At 46.6% G+C, this 26,407-nt stretch overlaps 1 protein-coding gene across 1 annotated transcript in view; it reads right to left on the bottom strand.

The window, feature by feature from the left end:
- The window catches only part of LOC147700336 (uncharacterized), a 50,162-nt gene that overhangs the window by 9,367 nt on the left and 14,388 nt on the right, over nt 1–26,407 (bottom strand). Inside the window, exons 3-4 of the mRNA XM_086936307.1 lie at nt 25,061–25,155; nt 23,303–23,373 (exon numbers count right to left, since the gene is read on the bottom strand). Of these exons, the coding sequence (XP_086792433.1) occupies nt 23,303–23,373; nt 25,061–25,155 (166 nt within the window). The remainder of the gene's footprint in view (nt 1–23,302; nt 23,374–25,060; nt 25,156–26,407) is intronic.

Here is a 26,407-nt window from a genome sequence, read left to right as displayed (position 1 = left end):
GACAGAGAGAGGCAGGGGCAGAGAGAGGCAGGGACAGAGAGAGACAAGACAGACAGAGACGGACAGACAGAGAGAGACAGACAGAGAGAGACAGACAAAGACAGACAGAGAAAGAGACGAGAGACAGAGAGAGAGACAGACAGAGAGAGAGAGACAGAGGGAGACACAAAGGGAGAGGGAGAGGGAGAGGGAGAAGGAGTGGGAGAAGGAGGCAGGCCAATCCCCCAAGCCTCTGAGGACTAAGCCTTCCTGTTGATTAAATAATTACTGACCCACGCGGCAGCAGGCATTTGTGCCTTGATCTCAACTTGTAGGATCATGATTCGTACTTGGCCCTAATTTATCCTTCCTCTCTCCCAGATTTGGAGCCGGACGGCCCAATCCTTGATTGTTCTTACACGGTAACCTGCCCCTGCCCCCACACCCTCACCGTCCTGATAAAGACCCCGTTTTAAGGTTACATGGATACCCAACGTATTCTTGGGGTCGAAACGTTGACAGCCTACCTCCCAACCAGCTTGCGCCACCCGTATTGAGGAGATTTTCACAATGCCCATGTAGCATGGCTCCACTGAAATGTGTTTGGAACATTGATTGCTCTTCCTGTGTCATGCTGGCTCTATGTTGAAGCTAGCACTGATTAATCTAACAAACCTCTAGCTAATGAGCAGCTTTGTGTATTTATCTGAACCTTGAAAAAAACCTTTCTCTCACATTCACCTCTCTTATCCTTTCCTCTTCCTTTTGGGGCACTAATGAACATCCAGTAATTGTATGATAACATGTATCTCTGTTCACATTATGATTAAACAAGAGTGTGCTCAACTAAGTTCCTAACTCTTTGTATTTATGTATAAATAATTTTATGAATGTCCTTTCTGATTAAATGTTATGTACTGGGACCCCCTTCTACTGTATCAATCCCCCAAGCAGCACTTCAGCTTGGGAATAGTCTTGCCTCAGTTTCTTCGGGTTCCTCTCCTCAGTAAAGTTTCTTCTTGTAGTCCAAAGTGATCTAATGTCATGGGAGCAGGGTCCCAATATTTATAACCCAAACTCCTTTGTTCTCTGAGGGGAGAGGGGCCTTTGCCCAGTCCAATCCAGTTCTGATGCACTCTTTTTACCAGACTTCTCCTTTCCTTTCGCAGGGCATGCACATCAGACGCCCCGCAGGAGGTGGAGCCAGCATTGTGGAAGGCAAGTACAGTCCTGGAGCACTTTGTTTACAGGACTCCTTCTCTTCTTTCAGTGTGCAGGTCAGAGACATCTGCCACTCCCCAGGGGGGTGGAGCCAGCATTGTGGAAGGCAGGCACAGCCCTATTCAGAGTTCAGGTCCACTCCTTCCTCCCATCTAGATGCAGATCTCTCTATTCACCACTGGGTGACTCAGTCTGTCTCCTGGAATTCCCCAGCCCTGTCACTCACAAAAACCAGACATAGGAATACACAACCTAGCAGAGGCAGGTTTGAATGGTTAGGCAAGCAAATACCTACTTTCTAAAAGTGGTATTTGCAAACACAGAATATTAAAATAAACTTCACTAAAAGATGTGTTTTATTATTCTGAGTTCAGGCGTATTAAACTCGAATTTCTACCATGTTCTCTGAGCCTGTTAGGATTATAAAATGCAATAACTCTAACAGCCCATTCTGGCCTATGGAGAACAGCCTAATCTTGAAAAGCCCTCAGTTTCAAGTTCCCCAAAATTCAAGTTCTCAGTCCCGTCAGTAGAACAGATTAATCATCTTGTTATGTGAATCAAGTCAAGGGGCCCACTGGACCCTTGACCCCCCAAGGTCCTGCATATGTTCCCTGAGATGCTCAGCAATCAACTTCAGCTGCTCCTCGCCAACATAATACAGTCCAATTGCTCCCCGAAGGTGTGGAAAGCGGCCTCCGTTCTTCCCCTCCTTAAGAAGCCTAACCTTGACCCCTCTATCCCAGTCAACTATAGGCCGATATGGAGAATCCCATTCCCGGCCAAGTTCTTAGAAAAGCTGCTGAACTCTCATTCTGCTGGGTTCGTTAGGGACTCCTATGTCTTAGATAACTCCCAATACGGGTTCCGGGAGGAACATGGGACTGAAACCTCTCTGGTTAAGGCAGCGGAGGAAATTTGGAGTATACTGGACGCGGGGGGGAAGGATGCCCTCATATTGTTAGACCTATCGGCAGCCTTCCGACACCGTCAACCATGATATACTCTTATCCCGACTTGTGGAAATAGGCCTACATGCATCAGCGATCGCATTGCTGGCCTCTTTTCTTGGTGACAGGTCCTTCTCGGTCCAGCTTGGGAAATTTGTATCAAAGTCATTCAGCTTGCCCTGGGGGGTCCCCCAGGGTTCTTCATTAAGCCCCTCCCTCTTTAACATTTATGTTGCCCCTTCAGCCAACATCATCAGAAACTGCGGCTTCCTCCCAGTTTCCCATGCTGATGACACCCAAATAGTGGTGGCAATTTCAAACAACACTGCTGAGACAGCGGATAGATTCAGGCACTGCATGGACCAATTCAGTCAATGGATGCAGGCAAACTGCGTAAAGTTGAATGGCGATAAGTCAGAGGTTCTGCTACTAGGGGCTGAACCTAACATCTGGTCAAGCAACTGGTGGGCCGACAGTTTCGGCAGATATCAGTCACCGGTGGACAACGTAAGGAACCTGGGGGTCATATTTGACTCCAAACTTAATTTTAATGCGCAAATAAATAAACTTGCCTCCTCTGTATGGTACACGCTAAAACTGATTAGGAAACTGCTGCCATAGATCCCTCCTGACACCTGCAAAACCCTGGTAACTTTGCTGGCTCTATCAAAAATAGATTATGGGAATGCACTGTATGTAGGGCTATTATTAAAATTACAGCGGCTCCAGAACGCAGCAGCCAGGCTGGTACTGGATATTCCCAGGTTTGAACCAGTGGCCCATAAAATGAAAGTTTCCACTGGCTCCCCGTAGAAAAAAGGATCCAATTTAAGTCAGCTTGCCTGGCTTACAAAACTTTGCATGGATCAGGTACTCACTTTCTGAAAAGAAACTTACTATATTATGAACCTCCTAGGACTCTAAGGTCAAGTAGTGCCAAGATTCTCAAAACCCCCAAATTTAAACAACTAAGATGGGGGGGAGGTTTCCTACTGAACACAGCAAAAACCTGGAACAAGTTACCTGTAGAACTAAAAAACAGCCCTTCACTGTTGTCTTTTTGTAAGAATCTGAAGATCTGGCTTTTTTCAGCATAGTCCTGTCTGGCTGTCGCACGGCTCTTTCACTTCTGCAGCATAGTCATTTAGCGCCAAGACGCCCTCGGGCATTCGAGCGCTCTACAAAGCCAATAATCAAATCAGGTAGCCTTGCAATAGTGAAAAATGAAAATGGCTGTAATTCACTATTAGGACATGTCACACACATCAGGGCTTGTCCTACCTTATACTTACAATGCGCCCTGCCCTTGGACCTACCATAGAAGTGACTGATATGAAGAAAAGGGAAGGTTTAAGGACTGGGAAGTGGGTGCATTTGCCCGGTCAGCATGACAGTACCAGTGCAATGGCAGACCTTAAACACATTTTACAAGGCTGCTCCTGTGGGTGGCACAACCAGTGCTGCAGGCCCACCAGCAGCATTTGGATTACACGCCCTGGCACACTCAGTGCACAAGACTAGGGTCTGACAAGTAAACCAAAATAGCCAAACAAGGAACCACTGATTCATACATCAATTTACAATAGGGAGCACTTGCACTGTGACACTGGATAGCAGTGGCACAGTGCCCAAAGCATCTAACACCAGCAAAAACACATGAGGCAACAGCAAAAATGGAAGGGAGACCCACGCCAATGGTGCCAGGTCTAACATGTGTCTCCTCCAGCTGAAAAGTGGGGAGAGCTACCCTAACTTCTGGGAGTTCTCTTCACTAAGGCGGAAAAATCTGGACAGACCATCAGCGTTGGCGTGTTCTGTACCAGGGCAGTGTTCCATCATGAAGTCCATACCCTGTAGGGAGCTGGACCACCTCCACAGCTTTGGATTCTCACCCCTCATCTGCATCAACCATCTGAGGGGTCTGTGGTCTGTCTGAACCCGGAAGTAAGTCCCAAACAGGTATGGTCTCAACTTCTTCAGTGCCCAGACCATAGCAAATGCCTCATGCTCAATAGCACTCCACCTCTGTTCCCATGGAAGTAACCTTCTACTGATAAAGGCTACAGGTTGATTGAGGCCCTCCTCATTCAAATGTGTAAAAACAGCCCCCACACCATGCTCTGAAGCGTCTGTCTGGACAATGAACTCTCTTGAGAAGTTGGGTGCCAGGAACACGGGCGCCTTGCACATGGCAGCTTTCAGGGCCTCAAAGGCTTTCTGACAGGTGTCAGTCCAAATCACTTTCTTGGGCTGCTTCTTGGAAGTCAGCTCTGTCAAGGGTGCAACCATGTTGCCACACCCCTTGACAAACTTCCTGTAATACCATGTGAGTCTTAAAAAGGCCCTCACCTCTGTCTTTGGTTTGGGTGGCTCCCAAGCCAGGATGGTTTCAATCTTGGGTTGTAGGGGTGCCACCTGGCCGCTCCCAACTTGGTGTCCCAAGTACACCACAGAACCCTGCCCGATCTGGCACTTGCTCGCCTTGATCGTGAGGCCTGCCTTCCGCAGTGCCATCAACCCTTCCCAGAGGTGGCACAGATGTTACTCCTAACTGACACTGAACACTGCGAATTCATCCAGGTAGGCAGCACTGAACTCATCCAGTCCAACCAACACCTGGTTGACCAACCTCTGAAAGGTAGCAGGGGCATTCTTCATCCCAAAGAGCATAACACGGAACTGGAAATGCCCGTCTGGTGAGGAGTATGCTGACCTCTCCTTTGCACCATCAGTCAAGGCGATCTGCCAGTACCCAGACGTCATGTCAACGTGCTGAGGAACCGTGCAGCACCTATCCGATCAATGAGGTCATCAGCTCTGGGGATGGGGTGCGCGTCAGTCTTCGTGACTGAATTGAGCCCTCGGTATTCCACACTGAACCGGAGTTCCGGTGTGGCACCCGGCGCTGCGGCCTTCTGACCAAGACCACTGGGCTGGCTCATGGACTGCTTGAGGACTCAATCACCCCAAGCGCAAGCATCTTTGAGATCTCCTCTATGATGCAAGCCCTCACCCTGTCAGTTACCCTGTAAGACTTGTGCTTCACAGGTGAGCTGTCGCCTGTATCCACATCATGGATGCACCAATCTGTGACACCAGGAACGGGGGAGAACAGGTCAGAAAACTGTCCCAGCAACTGGCGGCAGTCATTCTGTTGCCCAGGGGTCAGGGTGGAAGAAAGGTTAACACCATCCACTGACCCATCTCGCTCTGAGGCTGACAGGAGGTCTGGAACAGGCTCAGTCTCCTCCTCCATCCCAGCATCTGTTGCTAAGAGCATTACCACTTCAGACCTCTCTAAGTGGGGCTTAAGGCGGTTGACAGGTAGGACCCTCAAGGGGTTCCTAGGAGACCGCAAGTCCACCAAGTAGGTAACTGGACTCTTGCGCTCTACAACCTCAAAAGGTCCGGTCCACTTATCTTGGAGCACACAGGGCTCCACTGGGGCCATGACCCACACCTTCTGTCCAGGTTGAAGCTCTACCAGAGTGGCATTCTGGTCATACCAGTGCTTCATCTCCTCCTGGCTGGCCTCCAGATTCGCCTGAGCGAGTTCACTGAAGCACCTGGTCTAGTTCCTGAAGGCCAGCATGTCGCTATACAGAAAGAATAAACAGATCCCTATTTATACCGCACAATAAATTATTTTTTATATACCACCATAACTCAAGAGATCCTTACAAGAACAAACCACATTATGAAAACATATGCAAATGAACAAAACAAGTTTTATAAAATGTATACAATTTATTCCATACAATGTAAAATATCATTTATCAATTACAGTGCCACAATATAAAATAATTAAAAGAGTGTAAAGACATTTCAATTAATCGAGTGATACAATTTAAAAAGACAATAGAAAAACAGGTGATCAAGAGACAGTTAAAAACAAGTTGTCGACGCAGCGTTTCGGTTTTTATGATGACACCTTCATCAGGACAAGATTCTTATGGGTTAAAAGCTCTCATTACATTCAAGATATGTTCCTCTGTCATCAATTTGAGGGGTTTTTCATAAATCGTCAAGACACCTCCTTATAGTATAGGTGTATGTTTTCCGACACACATACCTTAAATTTTTCGTTGTGTTCTTTTTATTTAGAGGGAAAAGGAGCCACCGTAATGAGGGATTTTTGAAGTTATCCTTAAAAGCAGGGATTCAACCTGAGGGACTGCACATGACTGGATATTGTCAAATATTTGCGAGCTGTCACTCAAAGGTTATTGTGAGCGGTCTTTTTCAATTCACCGACTCTCTCTATTGGTATTCGGCCTCCCTGCTCCTCTTACACCTCGTCAATGTACCTTAAGTTGCGTTGCGCTTCCACTACAAGTATGTCGCAGCGATGGGAAATGCTGCAAAGTTCAGGTGCAAAGAAATAAAGACATGAAGATCTTCCAGATGAGGCACGCTTCTCGGGGATGCGAGAAACTCTCGGTTCGGTGCGTGGACTGCAGCGACAACACCCTTAAGATGCGACAGCAACAGCTCCAGCGGCGACGCTCTTCTCCCACGATGCGTGAAGCTTCTGCTCGATGCGACAACTACAGCGGTGATCTCCAAGATGCGACGGCAGCAGCTCCGATGGCGGCGCGCTTCTCAGGGATGTGAGGTGCTCTTGATCAATGCGGTGCAGTGAGACAGTTCCAGCGGCGACACCCTCCTTAAGAGTTCCGACAACAGGCACAGCGACGGCAACACTCTCCAACCTCGTTGCGATATTCTTCTCCTGATGCGGTACAGTGCGACAACTACAGCGACGACACCCTCCTTCGGAGTTGCCACGGCAGCAGCAGCGACGGCGACACGCTTCCTCTTAGTTGCGGTACGCTTCTCTCTGATGCGGTGCAGTGCGACAGTTCCAGCGGCGACACCCTCCTTCGGAGTTGCGACGGCAGGCACAGCGATGGCGACACGCTTCTTCTCGTTGAGTTGCGCTTCCAGCTCCTTGCAACACGCAGTTCCTCAGAAGGCCCAAAGCAGCAGCAGGCACTTCCACAAGAACTCTGAGGAGCTGGGGGTTGAAGTCTGTGGTCCCTGAGATTTCAGCAGGAGGCAAGCTCTTTTCCAAGCCCTTGGAGATCTTTCACAAGTTGAAAGCAAAGTACACAAAGTTCCTTTCTCCTTCCTTTGGCAGTAATGCAACCACCTCAGGCCAATCCCCCAAGCAGCACTTCAGCTTGGGAATAGTCTCTCCTCAGTTTCTTCAGGTTCCTCTCCTCAGTAAAGGTTTCTTCTTGTAGTCCAAAGTGATCTAATTTCATGGGAGCAGGGTCCCAATATTTATACCCCAAAATCCTTTGTTCTCTGAGGGGAGAGGGCCTTTGCCCAGTCCAAACCAGTTCTGAAGCACTCTGTTTACCAGACTTCTCCTTTCCTTTCACAGTGCAGGGCATGCACATCAGACGCCCCACAGGAGGTGGAGCCAGCATTTTGGAAGGCAAGTACAGTCCGGGAGCACTTTGTTTGCAGGACTCCTTCTCTTCTTTCAGTGTGCAGGGCAGAGACATCAGCCGCTCCCAAGGGGGTGGAGCCAGCATTGTGGAAGGCAGGCACAGCCCTATTCAGAGTTCAGGTGCACTCCTGCCTCCCAACTAGATGCAGATCTCTCTCTTCACCACTGGGTGACTCAGCCTGTCTCCTGGAATTCCCCAGCCCTGTCACTCACAAAAACCAGACCTAGGAATACACAACCTAGCAGAGCCAGGTTTGAATGGTAAGGCAAGAAAATACCTACTTTCTAAAAATGGTATTTGCAAACACTGAATATTAAAATAAACTCCACTAAAAGATGTATTTTATTATTCTGAGTTCAGGCATACTAAACTCAAATTTCTACCATGTTCTCTGAGCATGTTAGGATTATAAAATATAATAACTCTAACAGCCCATTCTGGCCTATGGAGAACAGGTAGCCTTGCAAGAGTGAAAAAAGAAAATGGCTGTAATTCACTATTAGGACATGCCACACACATCAGGGCTTGTCCTACCTTATACTTACAATGCGCCCTGCCCTTGGGCCTACCATAGGGGTGACTGATATGAAGACAAGCATTTGCAATGCAATAGGTCTCGCAGTAATTAAGTTTGAGCTTTTGGCCTTGCTAAATATTGCAACACTAATTGCAACAAAAGTCAATAAATTGTAGGCCAAAAAAAAGTATATTTATTTTGTAGCAATTGTGGCATGCTGCACTTTCGATGAATATGTTTAAAAGTAAAGTGTGCCATACTGCGATTGCTGCAATAGTTAATTGTGGATGCGTTAACAATCGATGTTTGCAGTGATGGCTAGTGGTGTGTGTGCCTGTAGAAATTGTGCACTGATGGCTGGTGGTATGTGCCTGGTGAAAGTGTGCACTGCTGGCTGGTGGTATGTGTGCCTGGTGCAAGCGTGCACTGACAGCTGGTGGTGTGTGTGACTGGTAAAAGTGTGCACTGACAGCTGGTGGTGTGTGTGTGCCTGGTGAAAGCATGCACTGACGGCTGGTGGTGTATGTGTGCTTGGTGAAAGCGTGCACTGACGGCTGGTGGTGTGTGGATGACTGGTGAAAGTGTGCACTGACGTCTGGTGGTGTGTGCCTGGTGGAAGCATGCACTGATGGCTGGTTGTGTTTGTGCCCAGTGAAAGCGTACACTGACGACTGATGGTGTTTGTGTCTGGTGAAAGTGTGCACTGATGGTGTGGTGGTGTGTGGAGGTGTGGTGGTGTGTGGTTGTGTGTGTGTGTGTGTGTGTGTGTGTGTGTGTGGTTGTGTGTGTGTTGTTGTGTGGTTGTGTGTGTGTGTGGTTTTGTGTGTTGTTGTGTTTGTGGTTGTATGTGTGTGGTTGTGTTTGTCTGGTTGTGTGTGGTTGTGTGTGTGTGGTTGTGTATGTGGTTGTGTGTGTGGTTGTGTGTCTGTGGTTGTATGTATGGTTGTGTGTGTGGTTGTGTTTGTGGTTGTGTGTGTGGTTGTGTGTTGTTGTGTGTGTAGTGTGTGTGTGTGTAGTGTTTGTGTGGTTGTGTATGGTTGTGTGTGTGTGATTGTGTGTGTTTATGTGTGTGTGGCTGGTGCTGTCATGTTCTCTGTCTCCCAACCGTCTACATGGACCTTCAGAAGATTGTGATTTCTATAATACTTATCATCAAGCCATTGTAACAGACACTGAAAGCACTATGCCTGCTCACTTCACTGTCACAGAGAACAGAAGCACAGCCCTCATAAATGAAGGAGGAGACACACCCAGACAGAAGTGGGTATGAGGCAGTAGGTACCTCAGATATATCTTACCGTTCTGGGAAATGTACGGTGAGGGAAGACCAAAGAGAGGGGGGTCAGTGTGGCAGGCAAATATGTATATTTTGAAATATAGGTGCAAATTGTACCATGCTAGGGATTGGAGTGTGACACTAGACTAGTGGTCATAGTAGAGGCAGAGGCAAAATGACGTTTTTTTATGGGAACGGAGGGGGCAGCCATTTACAAGATGGGAAGCAGCAACAAACTAGCACTTTGGAAACACTAAAGAAAAAATTGTCAGTGTGTGGTACTCGTGTGCTTTTGAAGCAGGACTCCGGGTAACTATTGCTAAAGAGGTTCGATGCCATGCACAAGATAGTGATAGTACACTACTCCTGGTGTGGTTATATAGAGAACAACATGTGGGCACCAACAATATACATATCTTTATACATTTAAAAATATAAAGCTATACACAGATATTAATCCATCTAACCAGACAGAAAGACGGTTGGTTGGACAGACAGGCGAAGGGTTGCAGGGGAATCGGGGAACAGACTGAAAGAAGAACCGACAGACACGCATAGATAGGCGGATGAATAGATGTATGGAAGGACAACGGACTGACAAAGACAAATAAATAACATTAAACTTATAGACAGAAGGGAGAGATAACTGGATTGACATATCAATGTACCAAAACATGGACAAAGGACAGCCACTAGACTGATAAATGAGAGAAAGGAATGGGTGGATATAGGATTGTATAGAGAAGTACACAGAGAGGCATATCTACAGTAAAACATAACTGGGCCCTGCCCAGCCCCTGGCTGCCTGGATGCCTGCTGGACTGGGAGGCTGGAGGACTTTTCCTTGCTCTCACAGCTGTTATTATTCACACAGCTCTACACAGCTCTGATGATGCACCTCAAGCATGGGGCTGACGCAGGTATTATTTACACAGCTCTGATGATGCACCTCAGGCACGGGCTCACAGCTGTTATTATTCACACAGCTCTGATGAAGCAAATCAGGGACGGGGCTGACGCAGTTATTATTCACACAGCTCTGATGATGCACCTTAGGCACGGGCTGACGCAGTTATTATTCACACAGCTCTGATGATGCACTTCAGGCATTCATATGTGGATACCTGTCGTGTTTTAGCTAGTTAAGCAGCAACATATAACAAAACACTAAACTCATAGGTACATAATGGCGATATACTACAAATATATGTTCAAATATGCCTGGATGTAAGGAAATCTCATCCTGTTTTTTTAATGCTCTCTCTCTGCTCAGCTTTTGCCTGGAGTTCATGAAAGACCGCATGGAGATTCTCTAACAAGAACCGCAATTTTCAGTATTTTGCCACTTCGAATAAATGTGTTTAATGTCTATTTTTATTTTTAGGTGTGTATTTACCTGTACAAATTAGTAAAAAGGGAAAACGGTGAGCTTTACTCATCCTATAGGCAGTACTTTTCAAGATGTCCTCCACTAGGCACCACGTCAAACACCGCACCTGTGCAGTGCTGTCCAGCACCTTATCTAGGATCTACCCCGCATACCACCTGTACCACAGCTGTCTGTTATGAGCACAGCCCCAAGGCCAAGAATAGAAGGCACGAAGACGAGGCTGAAATCCCTTCACCCTAAAAGATCCATATACCCATTACCTGTATGGTTGTATGCAAACCAATGCCACAAGACGTATCTCCTTTAAGTGCCATAAATTTACGTTAGTTCAAATTAGGACTAAACCACTTTGTTTAAGTATTTTAGCTTTTACTTCGCTTCCCGAGTATAATTCTATGCACTGTGTGAAGGTCAGCAACCTCCCCCAGAAATGTATTATTATGATAATCGTCATAATTATTAGTATTAATGATATTAGCTAAGCATTATAGAAAAAGTTCAAGAAATGACACGGGGTGCCAATATTTACATTACTGTATATTTCAGTGATTATTTTACAATCATACAGAATTCAGCCAATTGATTATTCTTATTACTTTAAATATTTGAATTGTTGTTAATACACCGAGGAGGCTAGAGAGTGAACTAGATTTCAGTTGTTTTGTTCTCCGCTGCCAGGTTGCCAATATCTACATCTCACCACTAAGCATAAATTGGCAAGGTTTGTGTGGCAGAAAATGCCCCCGGAAGCCCGCCGCGGCCGCACCGGAAGTCAGGCAAGGTCGCCTTTGACGGGGCGGGGCCGCGTCCGGACCGGAAAAGGAGGCAGGCGGAGTAAATGCGTCTTGCGGCCCAGGGCTCCTGTGAGCGGTGGAGAGCCCGGGGGCTGCCAGCAGGAGGTTGCGCAAGTGTTGCGGGGCTCCCTTGACCAAGAGGGAGCACCGGGAAAGGAGCTGGCGAGAGCCGCAACATGAACTCTGCGGAGGGGGCACGAGGCACATGCCCGGTGCCTGCCCCTGCCGAGTGCTGAGAGCGGAGTCCCCCGAGATTAGCCCGGTAAGTTCAAAAGGGCTGGGGGGGTCTCGGTGCACTTGTGTGTGTGTATGTGTGCAACGGTGGGGACGGGGGAGCTGGGGCTCGGTGCAATCGTGTGTGTGTGTGCGCTCATGTGTGTATGTGTGCGGGGGGGTTTGTCTCTGTATGTACGTGCGTGCGTGCATGGGCGCTAGTGTGTGTGTCTCTGTGTATGCGCATGCGTGTGTGGTGTTGGAGCTTCCCAGGAGACAGCAGCTGGCCACAGCGCGCGCGTTCGCGTGCACGTGGCCCGCTCCGATAGCCTTCTCGGAGAGGAAATGCACGCGGCCAGGTACTGTCTCCTGGAAAGCAGAGTCAGTAGCAATAGATCTCTGGCGAGACAGCGCTTCGCGCTGTAATCGCCACGAGACCTAAAAAGGGAAGGTTTAGGGGCTGGGAAGTGGGTGCACTTGCCTGGTCAGCATGACAGTACCAGACTGCATGCAGGCTCTGCAATGAAAGACCTTAGACACATTTTACAAGTCTGCTCCTCTGGGTGGCACAGCCAGTGTTGCAGGCCAACCAGCAGCATTTGGATTACATGCCCTGGCACACTCAGTGAACTAGACTAGGGTCTGACAAGTAAACCAAAATAGCCAAACATGGAACCACTGATTCATGCATCAATTTACAATAGGGAGCACTTGCATCTAACACCAGCAAAAACACATGAGGCAAAAGCAAAAATGGAAGGGAGACCCACGCCAATGGTGCCAGGTCTAACACCCACTATAATCCCTCAAGAGCCTCCACACAGTCTATAGATGGCATCACTGCAGCCTTGACCGTGTACTCGGGGACCTTGTGGCGAACTTGTGTGGCCCGACCGACCACCAAGGCGAGCCAATTGCTCCACAAGGGAAGTATGTGTGTTGGTCAGTACCTCACCAGTGGCCCCAAGACAGCACAGGAGGTGCCTGGCCCAAACTCCACAGGCAGGGTTCCAAATATGACCGCACAATGCAGCTGGTCCCCAACACAGGACCTCGGTGGCATGGGGGAGATAGGCTTGAGAGGTTCCACACCAGGCACCGGCATGACCACAGATTCTCACCCTTATAATGGCCACCGCTCCCTCAAGTAAGTGGCAGATAACACCTCCCCCGCAGCTCGACACAGCCGCTGATTGTGGGCACATGGTTCCCCAGGGGAGGAGGGCTGCCGGAGAGCACACTCCAGTCACCAGGGAAAGCCACCCAGGGGGGCCACAACTCCTGCGATCTTCCACCGGGGTTCACGCGGCCTGACAGACCGCGGGTGTGAGCCCATCTCGCCAAAGGGGGAAGGAAGCGCACAGCAGGACCTCAGACCCGGGGGAGCCACTATCACTGGCTCTTGATCAATCCCAGTGCGGTGATGTTCAGCCTCCGGCCCAGCTGCGCACACCCACGGCGCTTCCCCTCATGACGCGATATGGCCGCCGACCAACTACACTCACCGCACTTCAACGGGAAAGGGGGGGGGGGCAGCAATCCAAGCCCGGCAGGCCCGAGGCAGGTCCGGGAGGATCCACCACGTCCCAGATGGCTTCGGGGCAATCCGCACCGCTGAGGCAGCACACCAGCTTTCAGCTCCGGTAAGGCCCAGGACAGACTAGCGCTCTGGCCTCCGATGCAGGCCACCTGATCCCAGCGAAGACAGGCCCGATCCAAGACATCTGTTGATGGCACCCGCTCAAAGCTTCAGAGCGACCCGGAATTCGGCAGGAATGAAAATCTTCGGTTCACAATGCCTTCAGAGCAAAGTCAGGGCGTAGAAGTGGACCGGGGAAGCAGGATAGTGTAGGATTTTAAAGCGGGCTGGACAGAGCTCTCCTGGCACACGTCCACCATGATGGCTCGCTAGGCCACGCCCCTCAGTCGTGTACATTTAAATCAATGGTGATGAGGAGGGTAGGTAGGAGAAGACGGATTTCTGTTTTTACCAGCATAGACCGGTACCATGGGTGGATGAAGCCGCTCGCATGACTATGAAAGTTCTACACCCATTGCCAAGATTATCAAACCTTCTACTCAAGACAGAAAAACTTTCCATATGTCATAAAATTGCAGCTGGAGGTAAACAGATGCAATCGGAAAATGGTGTCTTGAACTCTTCAGACTGTGCTAGCAACAACCACAAAAATGTGCCTAAAGGCAGGGTGTGACCATTGTGATGGGTGTGAAATTAGCAACTTCAGTCAACTGAATCAGGACTGTCTTGTGGATGGGTGCTGATTATCATGAAAAGTTCAAACAAAACCTATTTTACAAGTTCCATTCCTTTACAGCAGGGGTCTCCAAACCGGTCCATGAGGGCCGGATCCATGCCAGATTTTTAAAATTACTACATGTATCTCAATAGGGATATCCAAAAAATCTGGCATGGATCCGGCCCTCCAGGACCGGTTTGGAGACCCCTGCTTTACAGTTATAGCACTGGTGAGAGTTTTATACTGATGAGAGAGCTTTCCAGTTCAAAAAGTAAACTTTAATATTTTTCCCAATTTGTATGTGTGCTGTATAACACCACACAAAATCAAAGTTTAAAAAATATGTAGAAATTAAAACTATTCTTCTCTTATAAGCCTGCCTCAAGAAAGTATAATGTTTTGGCGCTTCTTTCCGGTTTTAGTCTTTGGGGAAGAGGAATGTTTTCAGGTCTTTCCTGAATTGTAGCTCAGATGGTTCTGTGCGTAGTTTAACTGGCAGCTGGTTCCATGTCTTGGCAGTCTTGACTCTGAAAGATTTTCTGCCCATTTTGGCTCTTCTAACTTTCGGGACTTGTACTTGCCCTGTGCCGCGTGATCTCAGTTGGCGGGTGGGTTCGTACCATTTCAGGAGATCATGTAGATATATGTAGAATATTTCTCTAAAACTGCTAATAGAGTAGATTCTGTGTCAAACCCCATGGGTGGTTGCATGAAACTCCCCAGTTACCACCTCTGGTACAACCACTTGAAGCAAAGTACAGCAGAGTGCTACTTTTCATCACTTCAACTAAATTTTCAATGAAAATCGCGATTTGCTTCAGAAAGTATAAACCACCAAAATGCCTTGCGCCAGGTTTGCATAATGCAACCAGGTTGCAATGTTATCCTATGGGATAGAAAGCAAATACAGCATTCAGCTAGAGTGCAGCGGCATACAAGACCAATCTACTGGACTTAAGGTGAGTATTGGGCAATGTCCAAGGCAGCACCAACAGGGCACCGTCAGCAGCACTAGACCAACCGGGTGCCGTGGTGCATACAGTGTTGTGTATCCAATGTTAGTCTATGAGAATTGGTTTGCAAGAAAAGAGGCTGCAGGTTTGGACTGGGAGGCCAGTCGGGCTGAACCAACAGGGGGCTCAGGCCCCACAATGCTCAGGAACATGGTGACACCTTTGGTCCTCTTCTCGACGAGTGACGAGTGCAGAAGTGTCCTTAGGAGTTGGGTTTTGTAATTGTGAGAGATTGAGGTAGAGGAGGGTCTGCAAACAGAGGCTGCAGGTGGCGTAAAGAAGTCCACAGCGGAGAAACCCAAGGTGAGCTTCGACTCTGGAGGGCACCGTTGGCCCACTTCAGTTCGGGCTAGATGGCTGGGGTGCAGTGGAGCTTTCAAGAGTCGGGTTTTCGTGGTCTTGGAACCTCACAGGTCTTTCTTGGTACCTGCAAGCTGCAGAGGTGCAACTCCGCTGTTCCACTGGAGTTCCTGGTTCTTGGGCGAAGTACTGGTGGTTCTCCCAGGCTTTGGAGACACAGCAGCTGCTGGACAAGTCGTCTTTTGGCGCAGTTGTCGTAGTCAGCAGATAGGCTGGCAAGGTTGGCACCAAGTCAGTTACTAGATCTTCTGTTCTTGCTTCTTGTGACCCTTCACGTCTGTCTTCTTTGAAGGTGGTGTTGGGGTCGGTGTGGATCTGGAAGTGCATGTGCTCGGCAGTGGTGAGGGTGTCGTCGGTGTTGGTTGAGACTCTGAGAGTGTCCTTGTGGATGATGGCGATTCCCCCTCCCACTCCGTTGCTGCGGTCTCTGCGGGAGATCTTGTAGCCTTCAGGGATGGCTATGGCGATGTCTGGAGCCCAGGTGGTGTTCAGCCAGGTCTCCGTCAGGAAGGCGACGTCAGGGGTGGTTGAGTCTAGGAAGTCCCAGAGTTCGATGGTGTGCTTACGGGTGGAGCGGGTGTTGAGGAGGATGCCTCGGAGAGGTCTGTTGCCCAAAGGTCTGTTGCCTACACCCATCCCAAGTACACTTATCTAAACTGCAACAATTTAAACATCACCCCAACAAAAATCTGATAAAGAGCTCCACTCTGGTGCAAGTCTTTCCAGTGCTCCCTCCTCTACACTACTTACAGGTGATGGGGACAGAGGTTGTGTCAACCAATACCAAGTGACCCATCCCTTTTGGTGGCTCGCTATCATTTTGACCAGCGTCTTAAGAGTCAGGAGGACTCTTCTTTCAAGTACATCCACTAATCAAGTCAGTTTTATTGTCAGCAAGTGGTGTACCCAGTTCAGCTGTGGTCCATTTATGTCCATCACCAGTCATCTCTGGATGTGGTATGGTTAGCCTGTAATCATGTTAGGTGATCTTCCCTCTTGTCTCTTAACTTCTTGGAATCTGTTTTTCTCTACGCCTCTTTTCATCACTGTCCTGGAGTCTTCATCGACATCTAAGGCGTCATCTGTTCTAGGTACTTCTTGGGCCCTGATTTGCAGTGAGGGTGATCAACCCATTCGTCTCCAGGTTAGTCCACCATCTGGGTGGAGTTTGACACTCTTTGGCCATCAGTCTGGGTGCCAGAGGAGACCTGCACTCTATTACAAGCAGTGTCATTCTGCAGCCGGTGTCTTTCCTCAAACCATGTCAAGGCATCTACTGGTATTTCAAAGACATTTTGACCTGGAATATCACCTTCACTTTGACAGGGCACAGAAGCATATTTTTTTGTCCCAAGGGCCTCCGTTTTTGCTTTATGGGGTTGTAGGTTTTTGTTGTTTCTGACCAATGGTGGTATAATCTGGGTATACCATTATTCTAGGGGAGTCAAGTAGTGTCTCCCGTTTTGCTCTAGTCTTACAAAGAATAAGCTCTCCGTCTCGATAGTTGGGGAATCATGCTATCACCACCCTCAGAGGAGCCATCGGAGGAGGCTTACTAATCGTCTACTCTACAATTTCTCTACAAAAAAGCAGGAGGAAAGATTTTTGAGCTCTATCAAGAAGAGCCAGATTTTCAAGAAATCCACCGATTTCAATCCCTCAGTATTTTTCACGTTATATTAGAAGAAGCCTTTCCTGTTTAACTAAAGACATTTTGATCTGGTTGTATTGAATATACCAAAGGAACATAAAACGAGGCCCATGTGTGGCCTGTGTCATTTTTTTTATATAACTGTACTGAATACACCAAAGCAACATGACACAGTGTGTGTTCTTAACAATTTGTTTATGTAAAGAAACTTAGAGAGAGATACACTTCCTCTAGTGGTATTGACAAAAGTGATTATATGAAATGTATGCTTTTCCCCCCACCAGAACCATTGTTCTTATATACTCAGACATGTGCCATGGTCACTTCTCAATACAAACGTCAGGTAACATACTACTGGAACTTTGGTTTAGAGTATGTTTGCCGGAAACTATAAACTTTCTGATCTACATAGTATTTCATACAGATCAACCACAGGAGGGAGGTATTGAGTGACTGTGCAATAAAAGTATGACTACATCTTAACTGGAATGTTTCCTCTACAAAGACCAGATAACTAAATGTTCTATTATTGGCACATCTGCTGTAGTCACTATGACCAAGTGAACATTGAAGACTGCTACACCCCAAGTGTCAACTCAGATTAACAAAATAAGAGTGGTTGGCACTGGGTAGTAATATTGCTACCAAAAGAGACTCCATTAGATTTTACTCCTATCTGTTTGTCCCTAAACAGATATTTATGTCTGAATTCTATGTCAATTTTAAAGAAGAATATCAGAGAAAATAATATTTCACAATAAAAGGCCCGATTAATGGGGTGCAAATACTTTCGCCATTTGCGCTCCTCACTTTTGGCGAGATTATAGTGGGTTAGGGAATGTAGGAGATACCTCTGACAGCAAGTAGTTCAAAGTAATATTATGATTTTTTGGGAAACTATTTTGGATTCCAGAACCAAGCAGCCAGCTGAACATTCCGAGCACAGCATCCACATGGGGACAAATGACCCCCAGCTGACAATCCACAGCCTAAGTATCTGCCTGATTCCTTGCAGACTTGGAATTGCCAAAGTGAAAGCAAAGTCCAGCTCCAAACATTCTGTGGCCTGGCTGATGGAGTGTACGTGTTGTTTAAGAGACCAGAACTGGGTGTATGAAATGACTGTTGTATATAAAAGATGTATAGGTGCACCTCAGGTTAGGCTTTTCACATTAGGCCTCTTGTTGATTTAAGTGTGGGTTCAATATGATTTTTGGGGTTTCATTATGCCTTGCTAACAGCATGGATAGCGAAGCAGAGCATCATATTTTTCGAGTACGGGGAGCTTATAGAGTAAAGTATGGCAATTTAGAAAATAAATAGCTTTTGTGTCCCCAGAGGGCTTCTGAGCTGTGGGGAGTCATTTGTTGGAAATTAACTCTTGGCCTAGATTTGCAGAAAGAAAAGTACATACGTACCCAGGCAATGTAAACCATTTGTAGTGTGCTCAGGGTCTGAAATATGGAGTCATTAATCCCAATGTTAATGAAAATGTCTATATATTGTTTTTTGCGTGTCAAGAGTAAAACAAACCCAAAACTAGCCTCCAGCTTGTGGGTTGAATTTGTGCTAGTGTTTCAACATGTGTTTTTTTTAATTACGTCTTGCTAGTAGGCTTGAGAGTGAACACTTCAACCCGTTAGCTAAGATCTAATGGACATAAGTTCCTCCAAATTCCTAGAATTAAAAAGGCCAGGATGGGTAGACGTGCTTTCTCTCATGTTGCCCCTAAATACTGGAATGCACTACCAGAAGATCTGCGGTTATGTCCTACATTTATGGTCTTTAAGAAAAAATTAAAAACCTGGCTATTCTAGTGTATTGACTCTTCACATCGCAGTCTGCATCCCGGGCGCCGAGAGATCCCTTTGGGGATGATTCGTGCGCCATATAAATAATAAATAATAACTATAGTGTTGTATTTTTGGTTACAGAGAGCTAACAGACCAATGTATGATTTAGCAGTTTTGGACATTACGAAAAAATAAGCTGGATGGTTGTACTTACCTAAGGAGGAGGAGTCTCAACAATGCTGAAAGTAGACGAAGTCTTGCATAGGAAGAAAAGAGGAAAACGGAGGACTAGGATAAAGACTGACAAACAGGGAAAGAAGGAAAAATTAGAAGACAGAAAAAACAATACAGATGAATGACATGGAGAGGAAAACCAGCAAAGGACTAAAACAAGCATTTACAATGCAACGGTTTCCACTTTTCAAAAGTTTGAGCTATTGGCATTGTAAATGACAAACTTTTTATTTATGTGTTGGTTTTGAAAGCAGATAAATAAATGGCATTGTCATTTACAATGGCAGTAGCTTAATCTCTCGCAAATGCGAGACCTAGTGCATTTTCAATGCAATAGGTCACGTATTTATGCAAGTTTGTGCTATTGACATTGCAAATAATTAGCTTTATTTATGTTTCAAAAACCAAAACATAAATAAAAGGTCTCACACTGCTGTCTCTCTCACACTGCTGACTCTGCCTTGAACACACCCACTGCTGTCTCTCTCACACACACTGCTGTCTCTCATACACACTGTCTCTCACACTGCAGGTGTGGGTTGTTTCCAGCTCATCCCGGCTCTCACAGGCACCGCCTCCGGGGATTGATAAACATGCTGTATTGAAAAGCTTAGTAAACACAGGATCAAAAAAGTAGATCCCAATTAGAAAGCAGTAAACAAAAAAGCAGAGACCGGTGTAAATAATGCAAAACAAACTGTCACCTTACAGGAGGTACGTAATTAAACAACTTTTTCCAAAACCCTTATTACCCTAACTTCCAACTTTTGAATCCTTGGGGAGTTTTAAACGTGTTAATATATATCGTCAACCATAGTTTGAAAGTTTTTCTTTCTAGTTGAATGTAAGGCATTCTGGAACTTTGCCTTCGGGTTCGGGCCTAAGAAACATTTCAGACCATAATGGATTTCTTTCACCTTTTTTGCAGTCACTTTACATAGGGAAACTTACAGATCATGTCATGAAGTTCTGTTCTTCCATCGCTATGGAAAGCATAACCAATATACGCCTCTGGTGTGGGAACATGCAGGAGTTGAGGGTATCAAAATGTTTCAACCATTATTGCTGAATTATGAAATTGCTCTTTGAAAGACAATTGAAAAACAGCCTGCGTCAGTCACCAACCACCATTTAATGCGATTTTCTAGCATTTCTGGGGAGGAAAAAGCAGTCAAAGGTCTTAAAATCGTAAACTGTTTAAAATCAAAACAGATGGCAAATCACATAGCTCCTAAAGAATGCCGCAACCATGGACATCATCAGTCCTCAACAGAAAATCTGCCGTTTGAACTGGAAATCCTAAGGAAGTTGGCCGCTGGGTCCAAGCCCGCCAGCCCGAAACATGCTCAGTGGAGTATTGAAAAGGGTCGAGACAATATGGTCTTAAGAAAGTAATAAAATGGTTTCATCTCTTGCTCTTTTGTCAGTCATTTACTGGAAGTACAGCTTGTTCAGACAGATCTGTTATACTGAGCAAGCTGAACAGGTATTTCTATATGCTCCTTATCTATGTCTCACTTAACATCAGACTTATTAGTCATCTTTACCTAAATGTGTCTAGAATATGTCTTCATGCTCAATAATCTCGAGGAATGGATTGACACATACCTTCAAAATACCCCCATAATTAATATGAATCTTCTGTTTCGTGTATTCTATCCTAATTGTCAATTAGAGTGAGGTTTTAAAAAGGCATCTATACAACTAATAAAGAAGGGAAATTCAAGAACTTCAACACATCTTTTGTGGCTTCATTAAGTTTTGTTTATAAACTCCACGTACCAAAGCCTGCGAGCTAATCTCGGTGGTGCGTCTTGGGACTGGCTAATCAGGTTACCAGCAATGTCTTCTCGCCTACCACTAAAGGACGGTCCTATAGGCTGTTAAAGACGGGCTAGAGCGATAGTTGGATCTGAGATCTGATCAGTCTAGCCGGGCAAGGAAGCCTAGAAGTGCTCTGAGGACGGGAATGACTCGGGCCAGCGGTACAAGAAGACCTGACAGTGCGGAGGCTGGCACCGGCTTGTGTAGAAACTCATATAAACATGCCTGGTAAGCCAACACAGGCTTGCTTACCAGGTATGTTTATATGGCCATTTTCAACGATGGGGCTGTACGTTCTGAATGAGCTGCTGCCCAGCGTGGCGTGTGCCTTGCGTCCACCACACCACCACTGTTCCAAAGCGGGTGTAGCTGGAATGGACATTGGCAGCCGGTGGCACAGGCAGGAGGGAGCGGGGATGTTGGCATTGAAAGTGGATGGACAGAGGATCCAAAAGGTGAACAGACAGTGTGTTTGCCCAGCGTAGAACTGATCCTTACCTGTTGAGACCTGGACGTGCCGGAACAGTGGAGCTGCGGTGGGGCCTCTGGATCTAAAAATCTCGGCTGCTCGCCTCCCCCTCCCGCTACTGCATTGCTCTTCTCCGCCCTGCTGAACAGAATGAAGGCTGTGAAGAGCGCATGCGCGGACTGAGCTCACCGGCAGGTCTGTTAAACTCTTAATAATACCCCAGGGGTACTCATAAAAGCTCGGTAACAGAAGCTTACTTTAATGATGCCCTTGGGGTACCAACAAAGATCTAGGCTAAACACGTCACTCTCATATACCCCTTTACAGCAATAAACGCCTAAACAATGCCGATCGCCGATGGTTTATAAGAAACTGCACCCTTTCCGTGTGACTGTACCCGCCAGGCACTCTGTCGCGCTTGTGTGGGGAATAAGAAAACCCTTCAACCCAGTCCTCGCTTTCTCGTGGTTCCCCAATGATATCATAGAGTTGCTTCCATTCTAAACACCGAGCTAGACGGCACACTCGTGTTTCTAAATGTATCTTTTCTGGCCGCCATGCTGCTAGTCAAATACGTTTTATAATCTTATTTATCGTATGAAGATTGTTACATTTGTGATTAAAATGTATTTTGTGTCATCATGCTTCAACCGGTTTCAAAGGTGAGGAAGCCTGAAAAAATGATTTTTTGTAAATGTTTCGTCTGAAATCTAGGGTGAGCGCATTAAAGTAGTAAACCGGAGACTTTAATTTAAATTTTCATTTGTACTTGCTTGGATGCAGTGTTAATCGGGAAACAACTGAAACAGCATTTTTACTAGAACAATGGAGTGTTTCATATTGAAACTGAATAACTGCTCAACTTTCAATAATCAAGCATGAAGCTTAAAACAGGGACCACGCGGCCGGGGGAATGACGTCACGGGGGTGTCCCGGGCCGGCAGATTTGGGGGCGTGTTTTTCGTGCTCTCCCCTTTCCATTGGCTGGAAGGTAAATTCCAGCCAATGGGAAGAGGAAAGGGCGGGACTTAAAAAAAAGACACAGAAACGCCCCCGAATCGCGTTCCGACGGGGAAAGAATGATTGACAGCCAATCTCTTCCAATGGCTAGCCTCCATTTATGGAGCTAGCCAATGGAAGACAGAGGCGGTACAAAGCCCCATAATGTCTCTAACATTACATTTCGCCTGCGCGAACGCTGCTGCACAGCGGACGCCAGGCGAAACCTAAAAAAGGTTTTCTCACGCTTGCAATCTTTGACCTCCAGACCTGGGAAGCGGAGGACCACCAACAAGGAGTCGACATACGAAGGAGGATAAACGGCTGCACAGGGAACACAGAGGAGCTCCAGCACATATGTCAGCCAGGAGGAATCGAAACTGAGGAGCTCTGTTAGAGGGAGAAGGACCACAGAGCCAAGAGGCAGACCTCGAAATACAGACAAATGACAGAGATGGAAGTCTGCACTCCACCTGGAAACACTGTGGCCCCACCATGGTTCTGATGAATACCAGGTGCGTGACAGAGGTAGTTCGGGGAAGGAACTGGTAGGGAAGAGTACAGGCATAGAGGCTGGTGCGGAGGTCAAGGAGGACAACCGAGGTCAAAACCATGACAATCGTGCATATGAACCTGAAGTTTCATGGGTTTCTTTTCTTCTAGAAGCAAGTCTCAATGGCCAAACTAAGTGCCTTATTTTTGTGATGGGTAAGAAAGTGTGAAGGGCTAAGAAACATAGAAGAAAGGATAAAACAGGAGAAACAAACAGAAAGAAATTCAGGCAGACCATAGAAAGCAGAACAGGCTGGAAAAGATATAGTTGGGAAGAACAGCAATAGATCCATTGGCTCTCCAATAATCAAGATTTTTATTTATTTGACCTGTGGTAAAATGACACTTACCTTTAATCTGGGGACACTGGAGGTGGAGCTCTAGCCGCTCTCTGGAGCTAAGGAGTCTGCAGGGCCAAATCCTAGGGAGAGTAGAAGAAAGAATCCTATGAGATCTTTACTGACTTTTTAAAGAAGTTTAAAGAAACAGTTACTCAAAAAGCCTTGTAATTGACCTGGGTTACTGTATTTAAACAAACAAAACGGAGACCGAGTAATTAATATGCAGAGTCCCTCAGCCTCACTCTTTTCAACATGTACAAGACACTACTCGCCAACATCATCACTGTCTTTTCCCACAGCGTTCACACACAACTCATCTTTTCCCTGACGGACAAATAACCACCGCCAGAACTAACTTCTCAAACTGCATGACCTTGATAGTAGACTGGATGCGAACCAACTGCCTGCAGCTCAACTCTGACAAGACAGAAGTACTGGTCTTTGACATCAAGACCTCCCCAATGGACTCCACCTGGTGGCCATCAAATATAGGACCAAACCCCGCACTCACAGGCCACGCAAGTAATCAAGGATCACCGTAGATAATAAACTCAGCATGGTGGCTCAAGTCAGTGCAGTGCGCACCTAATGCTTCCACTTCCTACTCATGTTGCGAAAAAATCTTCAAATGGATGCCTCAGAACACAATGGGAGTATTATTAGTGCCCCAGCGGTGCAACGGGCGTTTGCACCCGCTTTGCGCGACCCCTGGGCACTTTGGTATTATAGAAGGGGGTGCAGACGCGTGTGTGTCCCCTTCTATAATACTGATGGCGCTGGCGCACATAAAGCGTCTGCGCTACCTTCAGAGGGTGTTTCCTCATTTGCATAGGAGCTTGCCCTATGCAAATGAGGGAATTCCTTTGACTCTGCGTCCGCGCCGTATTCCCAAAGCGGGAGCAGAGTCAAATGGGCCCTCAGGAGGTGCAATGACAGTGCGCCATTTAAAGGTGGCACACTGTCAGTGTGCCTCCTGACAGCAGCCCTCTGCAGTGGCTAAAGGGGGTCCCATGGACCCCCCAGACATCCCCCTGCAGGCATGTGCAGTCAATGACTGCACCCGCTTGCAAGGGGAGCTCTATTCCCGTGTAAAAGTGCAGGCAGGTGCCTCCTGCACTGTGAAAACACAGAGCAGCTGCTCCGTGTTTGCACATGAATGCGCTGCCCCCAGGGCAGCACGAGGTCGCGGCTGCCCCCAGAGCAGCGCATACAACATAATAGGGCGCATTGTAATTGTTTGCGCTTGACGCCCCTTTGAAAAGGAGCGCCGGGCGCAAACAATCACAGTGCATAATACGGCTGCAGGTGGATTGTCACGCAAGCACTCATCCCCCGTAGGCTGGACCACTGCAACACTCTACGCCAGAATCTCTCAACAACTTCTACAAAGACTCCAGACCCACCAAAATACAGCTGCAAGACTCCTATTTGAGCTCCAACATCTCACCACACCTAACATTAGGAAGCTTCACTGGCTCCCCATTCCCAAGCGCAGTTAATTTAGACTTCTCACACACACAAAACCCTACACAACATCGGGCCGGAATACCAGAACACCAACAACACTTTCACCAACCCTCTGAACACCTACGTTCTGCCTCACTCTCACACTTCTCTGCATTAGCAAAAGCAAAACTGGAGGTCGCTCCTTCTCCTACATTGCACCCAAGACATGGAACAACCTCCCTCGTCACATCAGAGCCTCCTCTTTCCTTCTTGAGCGGCAAACCTTGTTCTTTGTATAAGAAGAACCTTGGGGACACAAACCTACACATGTGCCCAAGCACCTGGATTCCTTCTCGGGCGACAACCCACATTCCACCCCCTCTTGTTGCCGAAAAATCCTCTGTTGAATGCACGGTCTGTGTGTGTGTAGAGAGAGAGAGAGAGAGAGAGAGAGAGAGAGAGAGAGAGAGAGAGAGAGAGAGAGAGAGAGAGAGAGAGAGAGAGAGAGAGAGAGAGAGAGAGAGAGAGAGAGAGAGAGAGAGAGAGAGAGAGAGAGAGAGAGAGAGAGATAATGGTTATTTACACTATTGGTCTTTAAACAACACAAAACAATCACATTTTATACAACTCTAATATCATAAATAATTTCATCAATCGTTATAAAAACAGAAAATCCTTAAAAAAGAAGAGAAAAAGTTTTTTTATAACACTTCATTGCACATTCCCCATATTATATACGAGTTATAATCACACCACTTCTTTACTTACTTAATAACAGGATAAATAGCTTGAAAATTTCCATAGAAGTTATCCTATCTAAAATTCTTCTGCCAGAATCAAGCTAAGATCCTACTCCCCCTTCACATTATTCCTTACTTCCATCATAGCTTGCCACTGTTCGTCTCACTTCTCTGTATAGAACTTTGTTACTGTTGCCATGTACCTTCCAATAGCTATTGCAATATTGAGATTACACATATCAACAAGACGTTCTATGGCTTGGGTGCGGCACATGATTTCATATTTTACAAAGGTTGGACGTAGGAACAATTTCCCCAAAGGTAAAAATTTTAAACAATCCACTAGTATGTGCAAGATACCACATTTTATACCCAACATACATGTACATTTCCCATCATATTTCATCATTTCCATTTTTTTTTTTTTATATATTGTCCATGGATTAATACCAATTCTTAATTTTAATAATTCACGTTTGAGCCAACGATTAGGCAATCTATCTAAATATGGGAAACCATCTCCATCACGTCTTATGCCGCTTCCCTGTGTCATTTTTAGATTTTGCTCAAGATTTCCTGGTGAGATCTTTTTTTTTTTCTGTGGATCACATTGGTCAGCGCCTGTCAGTGTCACTTTCTTCCTCGTTTGTTCGTCCCTTCGAAGGAGCATGGACAAAAAACTGATTAATTGTTTTATAGGTGTCCTTCCACTGCTCTTGTTGTCGTCGTTGCCTACCCATTGTTGCCTGCACAGCCACCTCCTGCTGTTTTTGTTTGCCCTCCTGCCGCCTCCAGTTGTTGCTGCTGGATACATTTGGTTGCACCCAGCATTTTATATAAACTATTAAATATGAGCAAACCAGGCAAGCCTATCATCTTGGTTGTACTGAAAAGCAAAATGGTCAGCTCTAAGGCCATGCATATTATT

This window comes from Lissotriton vulgaris, chromosome 8 (assembly GCF_964263255.1).
Source record: "Lissotriton vulgaris chromosome 8, aLisVul1.2, whole genome shotgun sequence".
Lineage (NCBI taxonomy): Eukaryota > Metazoa > Chordata > Amphibia > Caudata > Salamandridae > Lissotriton > Lissotriton vulgaris.
The sequence above is the reverse complement of the archived record's forward strand: the minus strand, read 5'-3'. Positions and strand labels throughout refer to the sequence as shown.